The 12,368-nt window shown below is 40.4% G+C and overlaps 1 protein-coding gene across 34 annotated transcripts in view; it reads right to left on the bottom strand.

Moving 5' to 3' along the window:
- NEB (nebulin) overlaps positions 1-12,368 on the bottom strand; it is a 226,748-nt gene that overhangs the window by 63,443 nt on the left and 150,937 nt on the right. For all 34 annotated transcript variants that reach the window (XM_060152928.1, XM_060152894.1, XM_060152905.1 and 31 more), the window contains 15 exons: positions 12,208-12,312; positions 11,561-11,659; positions 11,261-11,362; positions 11,026-11,133; positions 9,621-9,932; positions 8,183-8,287; positions 7,954-8,058; positions 7,474-7,581; positions 6,566-6,673; positions 6,351-6,464; positions 5,708-5,905; positions 5,213-5,317; positions 4,408-4,512; positions 4,206-4,310; positions 580-687 (listed from right to left, as the gene is read on the bottom strand). In XM_060152928.1, the coding sequence (XP_060008911.1) occupies positions 580-687; positions 4,206-4,310; positions 4,408-4,512; positions 5,213-5,317; positions 5,708-5,905; positions 6,351-6,464; positions 6,566-6,673; positions 7,474-7,581; positions 7,954-8,058; positions 8,183-8,287; positions 9,621-9,932; positions 11,026-11,133; positions 11,261-11,362; positions 11,561-11,659; positions 12,208-12,312 (1,887 nt within the window). The remainder of the gene's footprint in view (positions 1-579; positions 688-4,205; positions 4,311-4,407; positions 4,513-5,212; positions 5,318-5,707; positions 5,906-6,350; positions 6,465-6,565; positions 6,674-7,473; positions 7,582-7,953; positions 8,059-8,182; positions 8,288-9,620; positions 9,933-11,025; positions 11,134-11,260; positions 11,363-11,560; positions 11,660-12,207; positions 12,313-12,368) is intronic.

Here is a 12,368-nt window from a genome sequence, read left to right as displayed (position 1 = left end):
AAAAACTGAATTTCAAGATTTTTAAATTTTTATATTTCATAGTGATAAAGATAATGATTTACTTTTAAATCATGTATTTGGGTCTGGTGCAATAACTAGTTACCACATTCACTGTCTTTTTTTAAGGGTACAATTTATTTATTTATTTATTTTAAATTAATTTTTATTGAAGTATAGTTGATTTACAATGCTGTGTTAGTTTCTGCTGTACATCACTGGTTTATTTTTTATAGCAATGTCCACATAATTCTATTAGAAAAGAGTATTTTGTATGGCATATTATGTCCTCTACCTATTCCCATTTCTGGCTAAAATAGAGTGTATCCATCCGTCATTTTCAGGCAGGCAGCCTAAAAGGTCACATCGCTGTCCTTCATGTAAGTGTCTGTGACTCTCTCTGGACTTCAGGGCCCTTGAGAGGAAGCATAAGTGCACAGACTTTGTGATGACCAAGTGTCTGGAGTTATTTGCTGGTGTTCAACACAGGCAACACAGGAATCAGCCAGAAACATTTTGGAAGTGGAGGGCAGGGAAGGGTAAAGGGTGGTGGGAAGGTTATCATATCTGTACTTGACTTACATGGCTGGCCAGATGCTTCTGGTTCTTGACGTGTGTCAGGGACATGGTGTTGGAAGGCAGGATATAGCTGGTGGCTTTCACTTTATCCCAGGCCTCCTTGTACAGGTTCTATAGGGGTTAAAAATCTTCTTGTGAACACAGAAAAATGCAATCTGGCTAGCTTCCAGCAGTGGATTTTTCCTCTGTTTTTTGTCCTTCTCAGACATTCCCTAGCAATCCCCAGATCTTCTCACTCTGTAGGAGCCAAGTACTCCTAAGTGAATAATGGGTTTAATGTCATGACCATAATTTCAGAGTCCATTATTTTGTTCTCTACCATAGCACTTATCACAGTTTGACAGTTATCAGAGGTTTCAATGCCATATTCATTCCCTCATAGGTCTAGGATTCCTGGAGGATGAAAACCACTAACATTAAAATAGATATGAATATATATATATATATATATATATATATAAAGATTAAAAAATGTTTGTTTCCACTTCTAGGTATTTATTTACCCAGGAGAAATAAAAAGTTATGAACACACAGAAGCTATATGCAAATGTGTATAGCAGCTTTATTCATAATTGTCAAAAACTGGACACAACTCAGATGTCCTTCAGCTGTGAATGGAAAAACAAACTGTGGTTTGGAATATTGCTTTTGCTATAAAAAGGATAAACTACTGATTTAGGCAGCAATGTGCATAAAACATAAATGCATTTTGCTAAGAGAAAGAAGCCAGACCTAACGGCTACATATCATATACTGTGATCACGTTTACGTGACACTCTGGAAAAGGTAAAACTATAGGGACAGAAAACAGCTCTGTGGATGCTAGGGGAGAGGAGAGGGGCAGCAAAGGGACAATGTGGAGGTAATACAGAATTTTTCTGTATCTTGACTATAATGGTGAAAACATGACTGTATGCATTTGTCATAAGCCATAGTACTACATACCACAGAGTGAAATTTACTGTATGCAAATTAAAACAACCAATCAAAGAATCAGCCAGAATGGGGGAGGTGACTAAAATGGAATACAAACTGTAGCAAATAAATCTGATTGTAATACAAATGTATAACAAGACTACAGTGAAGGAAGTGGCGAAGAAAACAACTGACTTAAGTAAATTTGGAAAATGGTAACTTGACTGGATACTCTAAGGCTATAGGCAAATATAACTGCACATGATATACCCTACTCTAGGGCTTCCCTGGTGGCGCAGTGTTTAAGAATCCGCCTGCCAATGCAGGGGACACAGGTTCGACCCCTGGTCCAGGAAGATCCCACATGCCGTGAAGCAACTAAGCCCGGGCGCCACAACTACTGAGCCTGTGCTCTAGAGCCCATGGGCCACAATTACTGAGCCTGCGTGCCACAACTACCGAAGCCCACGCGCCTAGAGCCCGTGCTCCGCAACAAGAGAAGCCACCACAATGAGAAGCTCGCACATCACAACGAAGGGTTGTCCCTGCTCTCCGCAACTAGAGAAAGCCCACACGTAGCAACAAAGACCCAACGCAGCCAAAAATAAATAAATAAATATATATATATTAAAAAAAAAATACCCTACTCTAGTTAGTAAATTTGTTTCTCACAGGCGTGTGTTAGATATTCTGAAAATACTTTATGTGGATACAAGGGTTGCACAAATAAGTAGATATATCATAAATAATGAGAGTCAGGCTTTTCACTGGAAAGGAAATAGAAAGTCACAAGTTGGAAAAATAAGTTTCACTTAAGGAAAGGGTAAAGGATAGAATGAACCCTGTGGTGTTTAATTGCATTGCAGGTATCAGTATGGACTCATGATTTTAAAATATAGATACAGTTAGGTAAGTACAGAAATAGATACAGATATGTATGCATACATGGGTTAGTATACATGCATATATTTCTAAGCTCTGTCCACTTAGAGGGCCTAGGAACAATGACATCCTAGTAGTAATGAGCACACTTAGTGCTTAAATCTTGGTTCAAAATACCGTTCTCCAATAAAATAAACTGGGATTTCTTAGAGAGGTGGTTGATTCCAGGTCTGGAACAGGGAAAATACAGATGAGCCTGGAACATCTTGTGGTGCCAAGCAGTAAGGAAGTGCTCAAAAAACACGTGATTGGGTGTATCAAGGGGACACAGGCGTCACCCTGAAAGAGCTCCCCATAGCAAAGCTGAAACCATTTGAGTAACAAAATAAATAACAATAATATTAGACTCTACCATAGAATAAAATAAATACCCATGAGCCATGGGTATTGCCCATGTAAGCAAACCAACAGTGGAGAAGGAACAGCTCTTCCTTACAGAAGAATTCCAGTTAATAAATGTATATAGAAGAAAAAAGGGAAAGAGAAAATCACTAGTAGGCATATTCCACAGTAATAATTCTTGCAGGCAAGCTCCATCAATGGATGCTAAAACACATGAGAGAAAGTATAAGGACAAACAGGATATTTGCATAGCCCCAAAGGATCTCCTCCAAGATATTTATTAATAACAAAGGTAACACTAGTAACTTTACAGTGGAGCATCTCGGCAGTGAGCAACTTAACCAAGTGATCAAGGTCATCACAAGTTATTGACATTATGTACCACCTGCTATGGTGTGCTGAGAAGGGTGCATCAATTCTGTGTTATTTTTGCAAAAAAAAAAAGAAAAGGGCATACCTTTAATCTAATCATGAGAAAACATCAGATAAGCCCAAATTGAGGAAAGAATACTAGCCAGTTTTTCTACAAAATAACTGGCTAGTATTCATCAAAAGTGTCAAGATGAGAAAAAGACAAGGAAAGATTGAGAAATTATCAGATTAGAAGAGACTGAGGCGTCACGACAACAAAATGCAATGTGGGATCCTGGATTGGAATCTGGCACAGAAAAGCAGGTTAGTGGAAAAAGTGGTGAAGTCTGGATAAAGCCTATAATTAACATTGTAACATTGTAACAATGTTAATTGCTTAGTTTTGATAGTTGTACTATAGAGATAAGTACAAGGAAATTCTCTGTACTATTTTTGCAGTGTTTCTGTAAATCTAAAATTAATTCAAAATGAAGTTTAAAAATGTAACCAGGGCTTCCCTGGTGGCACAGTGGTTGAGAGTCCGCCTGCCAATGCAGGGGACGCGGGTTCGTCCCCCGGTCCGGGAAGATCCCACATGCCGCGGAGTGGCTGGGCCCGTGAGCCATGGCCGCTGAGCCTGCGCGTCCGGAGCCTGTGCTCCACAACGGGAGAGGCCACAAGAGTGAGAGGCCCGCGTACCGCAAAAAAAAAAAAAAAAAAATGTAACCAATTCAGAGGCAGGAAAAAAAGTGTGCCTCTGTTGGTCTGTAAGTCACTGGCCAAGGGAGAAGCCACGGAAAAACAAGTCTAGGGTCAACAAAGAAGAGCTTCAACAGTACCTGTCTGCAATAAGGAAGGAGTTGGTGAATTTGTGTCAATTGCATGAAATAGAACAATATTCAAATTGGGGCTGATTTACTTGTAACTATGAGGACTTACAAGATAAAGTAGGAATTTAAAGGTCCGGGAAAAAGATTGGAAAGACCTTTGGGGGTAAGGTTGTCTGTCCCTTTTCATCTCTTATTGTCTATAAAGGTGAAAAAGGTAACTCAAATACAGAGAAAAGAAAGAGAACTCACACTGCTATACAGATCCTTCAGATTCTTGGTTCTGTCATAATCCACCGTTTCTAGAACTGTCGTGTATTTGTCTTTAATCTGATGATAATTTTCTTTATATTTCACCTACAGACAGAAAGGATGGGTTATTCTTTTCTATTGTTTGACAATATGTAAAGACAATAACAGCTTGTCCTGGGAGAGAAGTACAAGGAAGACACACCTCACTGGCATTAATGCCGCTTTGAAGAGCAGTCACGTAAAGCGGTGTATCTGTGACCAGGTTATAATTTTTTAGATTTTCTTTACCTGCTGCCGTGTATTGTATCTGTGAAGAAAAAGAAAAGTCACTGAAAATGGTAAAATGCAGGTCTTCCATCAGCTTTAGCAGTTTGTGCCTACTTAGATGTACCTTTATTTCTGGGTTTCTGCTTTAATCCTAACAGAGGATACGTTGTACAGTTTGAGACTTTGCATGGCTGTCAAAACTAACAGTTTCTCTTGACCAAGAGTGGAGTCTAGATCTTTGCCACGTCCCTTCTTCCTTGTGTTGTTTTTCCATGCCTATACTCCATCCCTGACAGCAGCCCCTCAATTTCAACATTCCATTAGCCTGCCCTATCCAAGCTGAATTTCTGCTGGGAAATTTCCCAAATGTCTACTTTTTACTTCAAGATTTAACTATATATGGTCAAAGTATGCATGTGCATTCTACTCCCTGCCAGTTAACCTGATCAACTAAGGTGTAGATGCTTGAGAGTAGTTCACTCTGAAACACCTCCCAGATAACTTTCTGCTGTAAATGTCTATAGCCTTAAATCACAGGAGAGACTCAAACTGAGGAAAGCCAGCACCAGAACAGGCCACCAGAGAGGTTTTATTGGGCAGGGGCCTTTGGTTCCCTTAGATCATGCACTGTCAAAGCTGCTTTCTCTGGGGCACAGGGACAGCCTTGCTATCACTCCACTGAGAGCACCATGGAGCCCATCAATCCACAGTGAGCTAGTCCCTCTAAGAAGATGGCTCACTTGACTCTGGAGGTCATATGATTTCTTGGCATGGAGGATCTGGGGTGTATCCCAAACGTAGCATCCAATGCCTTTCAGCCAATTCAAGTCACTTTTATACACGTTCTGCAAGAAAGAAGAAACTGTGAAAGGTGACAGGTACTAACTGAATTTACAATCGAGCATTTGATAATTTCCTATCAGCCCTTGGCTGTGCTTAGTACTTAGCAGTCATAGGGTGGGCTTCTCAACACCTGGAAGGTCTTTAATGCCCTGGCCTAAAGAAGTTTAGGAAGAGGGCAACAGCTAAGTTTTAGTCTAGTGTTGAACAGATAAAATATTTAACATAGGTGCCTCATTGCTCCAAGGGGATCCTTACACCAAAAAAGGTTACTCATGCCAGTTTGTACTGCAAAGCAGCAGGGTTCAGGAATACAGGGACAATTAGAACATGGGGCCCCAGGCAGGGCTGGGTGAAGCCTGTAACTTAGTCAACCCGCAGAAAGGACATCATACATCACTCAACATCTCCTGCGCGTTTTGGGCCCGAATAACAGTGGGTTCTTCTGGAAGCGATGTCCACTGGTGGAAGTAGCGTCGGTACTCCAGGTCGCTGAGGATGTGCTGGCACCTTTTAGCCAGCACATGATTCATCATATCATTGGGGATATGAATATTTGCTTTGGTGTCCTCATAATGTCTTCTGTAGTTCAACTGAAGAATAATATGTTTTTAAAGACAAAAATAAGAAAGGAATTAAATGTAAATTATTCTGATCAATCTCTTTTATAGTCTTATTTTCAACATAGATCAATACCTTTAGCATACACTAAGGTTAAAAAATGACATTTTAATATACTCTTCTTTAAAAATTTCCCATCCTTTTATAACACAGGGGAAAGAGTGACTTTGTTTTCTCCTTTTTCCAAATACAGAGCCCTCACTGTGTTTGGAGGAGGCAGGAGAGAAAGGGCGAAAACTCACAGCCATCAGAGGTGCACAGGGCTAACTGGCAGGGGCGGGGGACAGTCTCAAGACTGGCTCATTCCTCACCATCCCACCCCCCCAGCTAATCTTGAACCAAAGGGCAGATTATAAATAGGCAGACTAGTATTACACTTAAGTGTGCAGATCCTCTGTTACAGTGAACTTTGCTTACCGCACTCCTCATCTTTTGGAAATCCAGACAGTGAATCACGTTGGGGAACTCACTGATTTCTTTTCCAGCCAGGTAGTGACCCTTCAGCTTCTCATAGGTCTCTTTGTATTTAAGCTGTGAAATAGGTGCAACATTGAAAATCACTGGGACTTTCTAACCAGCCCTTTGTGGCTGGAAAGACTCTCAAACTTATGAAAGGAAAAAGTCCTACTGACCTCACTGTTCACAAAGTCAGCATGCTTGGCTCCAACAATGGGAACATAGCGTTCGTCCAAGGTGTAGCCATAGGCCTTGGTTCCCTCCCATGCTCCTTTATACAGTATCTAGGACAAAGAAAGGTGTATCAACAAAAGTTTGCATTCAACTTCTTTCAGGTGCCACTCAAAAGAAAATAGTAAAATCAAGGTAAAATACTCATGATTAAAGGCAAGGCTTAAATCTTCATTAACAGCTGTTAGTGTGCATACCTAAGAACAGGGCAGAGTCTTTGGGCTTGTTGCAAATTAAATCTACAGACCCTGAGGCATTTTATAACAGAGTTTAACTGTATTTACAGTTCTAATAAAAGTGAAAACAAATTTGCACACAGAGAGAGAATCACCAAAGATGGCTTCCCATTCGGCATATACACATATACGCTACACACACATCACCTTTAGATTAGCTGAATTAAAATTTGGAGGGCAAGTCCTCCACTTGTTGGCTGGAGATATATGTACATGATTGCTAAAGAGGGACCAGCCTTTCCTCTCTTCTCTCTGTTGGTAGTTGCTTGGTCCTACGTGCGCCCGGAAGTGACATAGCTCTTGTTAGGTTATTGTCTCTCTCTTTATTTGAATGTCTCCCTCACTTACAGGGGCTCCTGGAGGGTTTGTCTCATTGATCTTTAGCTCCTCAGTGCCTCTCATAGGGCCTGGCACATCACAGGGGCTCAAACACCACCAGCTGGATGAACACTATTTGCCCTGAATAATATGCTACTTCTAATAAACAAGACTAAATACAACAAAAACAATAGATCTCCTTATAAGTTCAGTTGCTCACAAAATCAGCCAAGAATGTGAATACTGACAAGAGCTTAAAATTCGGAACTGAGTTGTATATCACATAAAATGGAACTTACGGTACTGTAGAGTTTTCCCATGTCTTTGGAATGGGTGATATGTGGTGTATCTGGAGAAAAGGTATACTTGCCCTTTATTAATTTATTAAATGTTTCTTTATATTTTACCTGAGGGGAGAAAACAAAACAAAACCTTTGATTATTCTAAATGTATATTTAAAGTTTCACAAGATCTACCTAGCAAGATAATAATCAGTCTACATTTAGAGATTAACCAACTGGTTAAATTTCATTATATGATATATAATTTATATTATAACTAATATAATGGAAAGTTTTGGATAATAATTTAGGTATTATCTAAAAGTGGGTACAGTATACTACCTACTAGTGACTTTTAAGACATTCTCCACCAAAGATTTTCTTATAATTTACTCCCTATCGTCTCACATGCAGTTATCTGGAGTTACGCAAGCCTGTTCAACTACAGACAACTAAGTCTCCAGTTTGTGTATCTCATTATACACAAAGCAAACTTACATCACTTTGATTGACTGAGTTAATCTTGGCCAGAACAATCTCTGGAGGATCCACCACGCTTGTAAAGTTAGGATAGTTGGCAAGAGCATCTTTCTTATAGTTTATCTGCAAAGAAATAGAGACGATTAAGACAGGTGTCCCCCCCGCCCCCCACATGGGGATAGGTACATATCCCCACATGGCAGGTAAGGAGGCCAGGACTTATGTAAGAAGAACAGGCTTTGCTTACCTGAGTCACCATTTCCTGGTTCTTGGTAACCCTCACATGGTCTACAGAATCCAGGGGGATCCAACCAATGCCTCGGAGCCACTCCAGGTCAGCTTTGTAGACATTCTGAGAGCAGGAAGGGAGACATGATGCAGGTATAAATGACTCAGGCACAGGATGACAAGCAGCAGGTTAGAAACAATGTTTTCAGAAGCTTTTTAGGGTTTTCTCTCTAGTGGCTGTTGTCTCATTGATTCAATCATGATTTCATCCGTACACCTGAGCCTGTTTCTTGAGCCTGTTACTATAAATGAAGAACTATGGAAGGTTATTTGAGGTATAAGTATAAGGAAGACCTCTAAGTGTAAAGAAAAGTTACTTATAAAGTGCAAAGTGGTTAAAGGCTATGAGAGGAAGACCATGCAGATGCTGTGGGAGTTGAGGGTAAGGGACCATTGTTTTCATCTGTGAGCATAAGAGAAGGTTTTACCAAGGAAGTTATAGTTACATAGAAATACATTTAGACTAAGGGGGCATTTAGACTAAGTAAAGGAGTAAATGCTCATGTACTGTAGGGTTGGGGGAAGCATCCCTCCAGCCCATCTCTACCCTTCCCCCTCACTTCCTGAATTCTCTCAGGCCATCCCACACCAAATGAAGAGGAGTTGCTAATCTGATTAAAGTTCCACAGTGGTCATCCTCCTGCAGCAACCAGTGAGGTGGGATGTTCAAGTCCACCACCTGTGCTGCAGGCAGTCTTTGACATCCTGTTTCTGTTTTGGTAATTATGAGAAGACCCAGGTAGGGTTAGCTCCTCGGCGCACCTGAGCATCACATCGATGCATTGTGTTTCTGTTCCCTAAAGACTGCTGGTGGCAGGTAGAGATCTCGATTCAGCCTTCAGTGGGAGGTGGCCTGAGATATATTCTCCATCCCAGCTTTAAACTCTGCATAAGGGATTCTGGGCCTCATGCAGCTCATCAGTACATTGTGTCCTCTTTGCTTTGATCCCTTGTAAGCAACTCCTTCATAAATGCCATGAGGAAGGAGACGCTCAGCAAAGGAAGAAGGAGGCATTCCCAGGTCCCTGACTATACTATCATCTAATATAGTCAAAATCCCAACTCCATCTCAGCTCCCACCCCAGCCAATTATTATTTTAAATCAGTTGATAATTTTCCACGCAAATGTGAGGAGCTGTTGATGGCAGAGATGGTACAAAAGCAGATTTTTAAAAAATTGACTTTGAAAGTTATTCAGAAATGCCCAGTCAGTAGGCAAAGCTGTCTGTCACTGCTCCCAACCTTTCTCTACTTCATATCCAGTCTTAATTACCTTCTGAGGGCAAATTAAGTATTTATGGTCCCAAGTGTCATAGACTGGTGGTTCTAGAATGCTGCTTATGATTCTCAGAGTAGACCATACGTTTCTAGATAATTAAGAAACAAAAATCACTTACATCGCTTTGTAGGTCATAGGCCTTCCTTGCCTGAATAACATCATTTTGGTCAGGGTGACACGTCCATTGGTGCAGGTAATTGCGGTAATCAGTATCACTGACAAGGGCCTGCCCCTCCTTGGCCACCAACACCGACACCATATCAGGAGGTATATTGATTCTGGCCTTTGTTTTATGATAGTGCTCTTTGTATAGTCTGTCATTCTGAATCTGGCCTGCGTGCTCGAACCAAACCAGTTTAGGATCATCTCTCATCATCGGGACACCAACATAATGACCTTTCTGCTTGACATGGTCAGCTTTGTATTTCAGCTGGTGGGAAGAGGAACAGAGATCCCATCAGCTTTGACAAGGCAAAGGGGGCTTGAAACATCAGCAAACTCAGTTCCCCAGCTTTTTGTGTTACTCCCCCAAGAATAAATATCAAAAAACATTGAAATAGGGTGGGAGGGAGGCTCAAGAGGAAGGGGATATGGGGATATGTGTACACATATAGCTGATTCACTTTGTTGTACCGCAGAAACTAACACAACATTGTAAAGCAATTATAATCCAATAAAGATATTTTTTAAAAAAAGTAAAAGGGAAAGAGCAACAAGATTGCACGAAATAATTGCAAGATTATACATAAATCTTTTGTATAAAATAATAGAAATAAAATAATCATTATTTCGCTCAGTAGATGTAATTATTTAAGGAGAACCACGTAAGTACTGACAGGCTGTCTCACTGATCAAACTTTAGTCAGGCTCCCCTGGGCCCTCTTCTTGATGAGGACTCCACTTTGGTCTCTATCTTTGCAGTTTTAGCAAAAATTCTGTTAAATTTTAGCAGAGTTTAGCAGGAATCCCCCTATCCTTGATATCTCCTTTTAGTAACTTTCCGTCCACTGGACCCCTCACTGTTCCTTGGCTATAAATCTTCAACTGTCCTTTCTGTATTTGGACTTGAGCCCAGTTCTGTAATGAGGTTGCTTTTCCCCTTTTGCTATAGTTTTTAAATAAAACCTATTTTTACCACTTTGCTAAAAAACAAAACAGAAACATTGAAATAAATAGATAGATACGAAGAAATATCAATTTAAAAATAGAAAAATATACACTTATTTTCTAATTCTGGCAATATTGTATTTGAAAGCTTAGAGATTTTAGGGAAGCAGGGAATAGAAGAAAAAACAAAGACTTCAAATGATAGTTTTTAAAGAAGCCAAGAAAAAAAAGATGAAGAATGCCAAAAGCCCATGGGAAAAGGACCAGAAGGGAGCAGGTACCCTGACCATCCCCAAGCCTGGCCAGGCCTGCCAGCCAACAAGGAACTCTCCATTACGCTACATGCCTTAGCATAAATGGGTTCCTGCACAGGGAAGGTCCAGCCTTTGCAAAGCACTCATATCAGAATAAATTACCTCGCTCTGAACGTCACCAGAGTGATGGGCATGAACAAACGGCACAGCATCTGGAGGCAAAATGTAACTGGTGGCTTTTTGTTTCTCCCAGCTTTCCTTGTAGAGATACTAAAAGACAGAGAGCCATGACAAAGGGTTAAACCAAGGAGTCAGAATGGAGGGATAAGTCTCCTATTGTTATGTTATGGTCCTCTGTCCCCATACAAAGTGCCAGGCATCCAGGTAAAATCCATACCTGGTCTAGTATTCGGGCTGCCTCCTGGGCAGCGTGCAGCTGAGGGGTTTCTGTGAGGGTGTACTTTGATTTAGTGTCATTCCAATTTTTTCGGTATTTAATCTAGAAATGAGAAGAAAGTTGGTAAGTTCTTTGATATTAAGAAAACATAATGTCCAAGCAAATGCTAGCATCATTCATCTCAACGTTTACCATCTGTATCTCAGAAAATGACTGCACGCTGAGTGTAAGTAAGTGGAAAAGCTTTGGAAATGATGTCTTCCCAACAGAGCAATTTTAGAATGACAGTCATGTACTTACATCATTTAGGATTTCACCACTTTGTTTTGCTGTCACGTAATCAACTCTGTCATCCACGGGAGTAAAGTTGAGAGTTTCTATTTTTGTGCGATATTTTCTCTATGGGAAAGAAAATATCTTTTAGATAGCTGTAGTCTCCGGTCCTGTGTGAGTTGATAAAGATATGCTGCATTTAAGGACCCTTTCTCTACTAGAGGCATAGAACGCTGTATGTCAATGGCATCTTCCTGGCAATTTGGCTTTCTTCTTAGCATTTTATTTTTTAAAAAATGGGTTGCCTTCTTACACCTTCCACAGATTTTAAAGTAGCAGATCTGGTTAGCTCCCAAAGCCATGTAATGTATCATTATGTGAACTCAGTGCATTTTTTTTTCAACTGGACAAACTTCTCTCAAGTGTATTGCTATTGCTGACAAAAGAAGTTTTCTATTTGTACAATTCTAAGCATTGTTGAGTGTAGATGGATGTGATTCCATAATGTGAAAGGGACAGTACAGGATTATTTTGGAAAAATGTACATCTGGCTTAAATGACAGCAATTGAAATTGTTAAAACTGCTGATAGGGAATGACTGCATTTTGGCTCGTATATTTTTTGTTCAGTCTCTCAGGAAATGTGCTGAATGGCAGGATAAGATCCTGGAATACCTCACTGAAGATGTCTGCAGCGTGCTTGGCATGATTGACAGAAACAGAATCATCTGGCATCCAGCCGATCCCACGTAACCATTCCAAGTCAGCCTTGTAAATAGCCTGTGAAAATAAGACCAGGAAGAAGTCAGAGACCCTGGTCATATGTATTCTATCCA

This window comes from Lagenorhynchus albirostris, chromosome 6 (assembly GCF_949774975.1).
Source record: "Lagenorhynchus albirostris chromosome 6, mLagAlb1.1, whole genome shotgun sequence".
In the NCBI taxonomy this organism is placed as follows: Eukaryota; Metazoa; Chordata; class Mammalia; order Artiodactyla; family Delphinidae; genus Lagenorhynchus; species Lagenorhynchus albirostris.
This window is presented reverse-complemented; position numbering and strand designations above follow the sequence as displayed.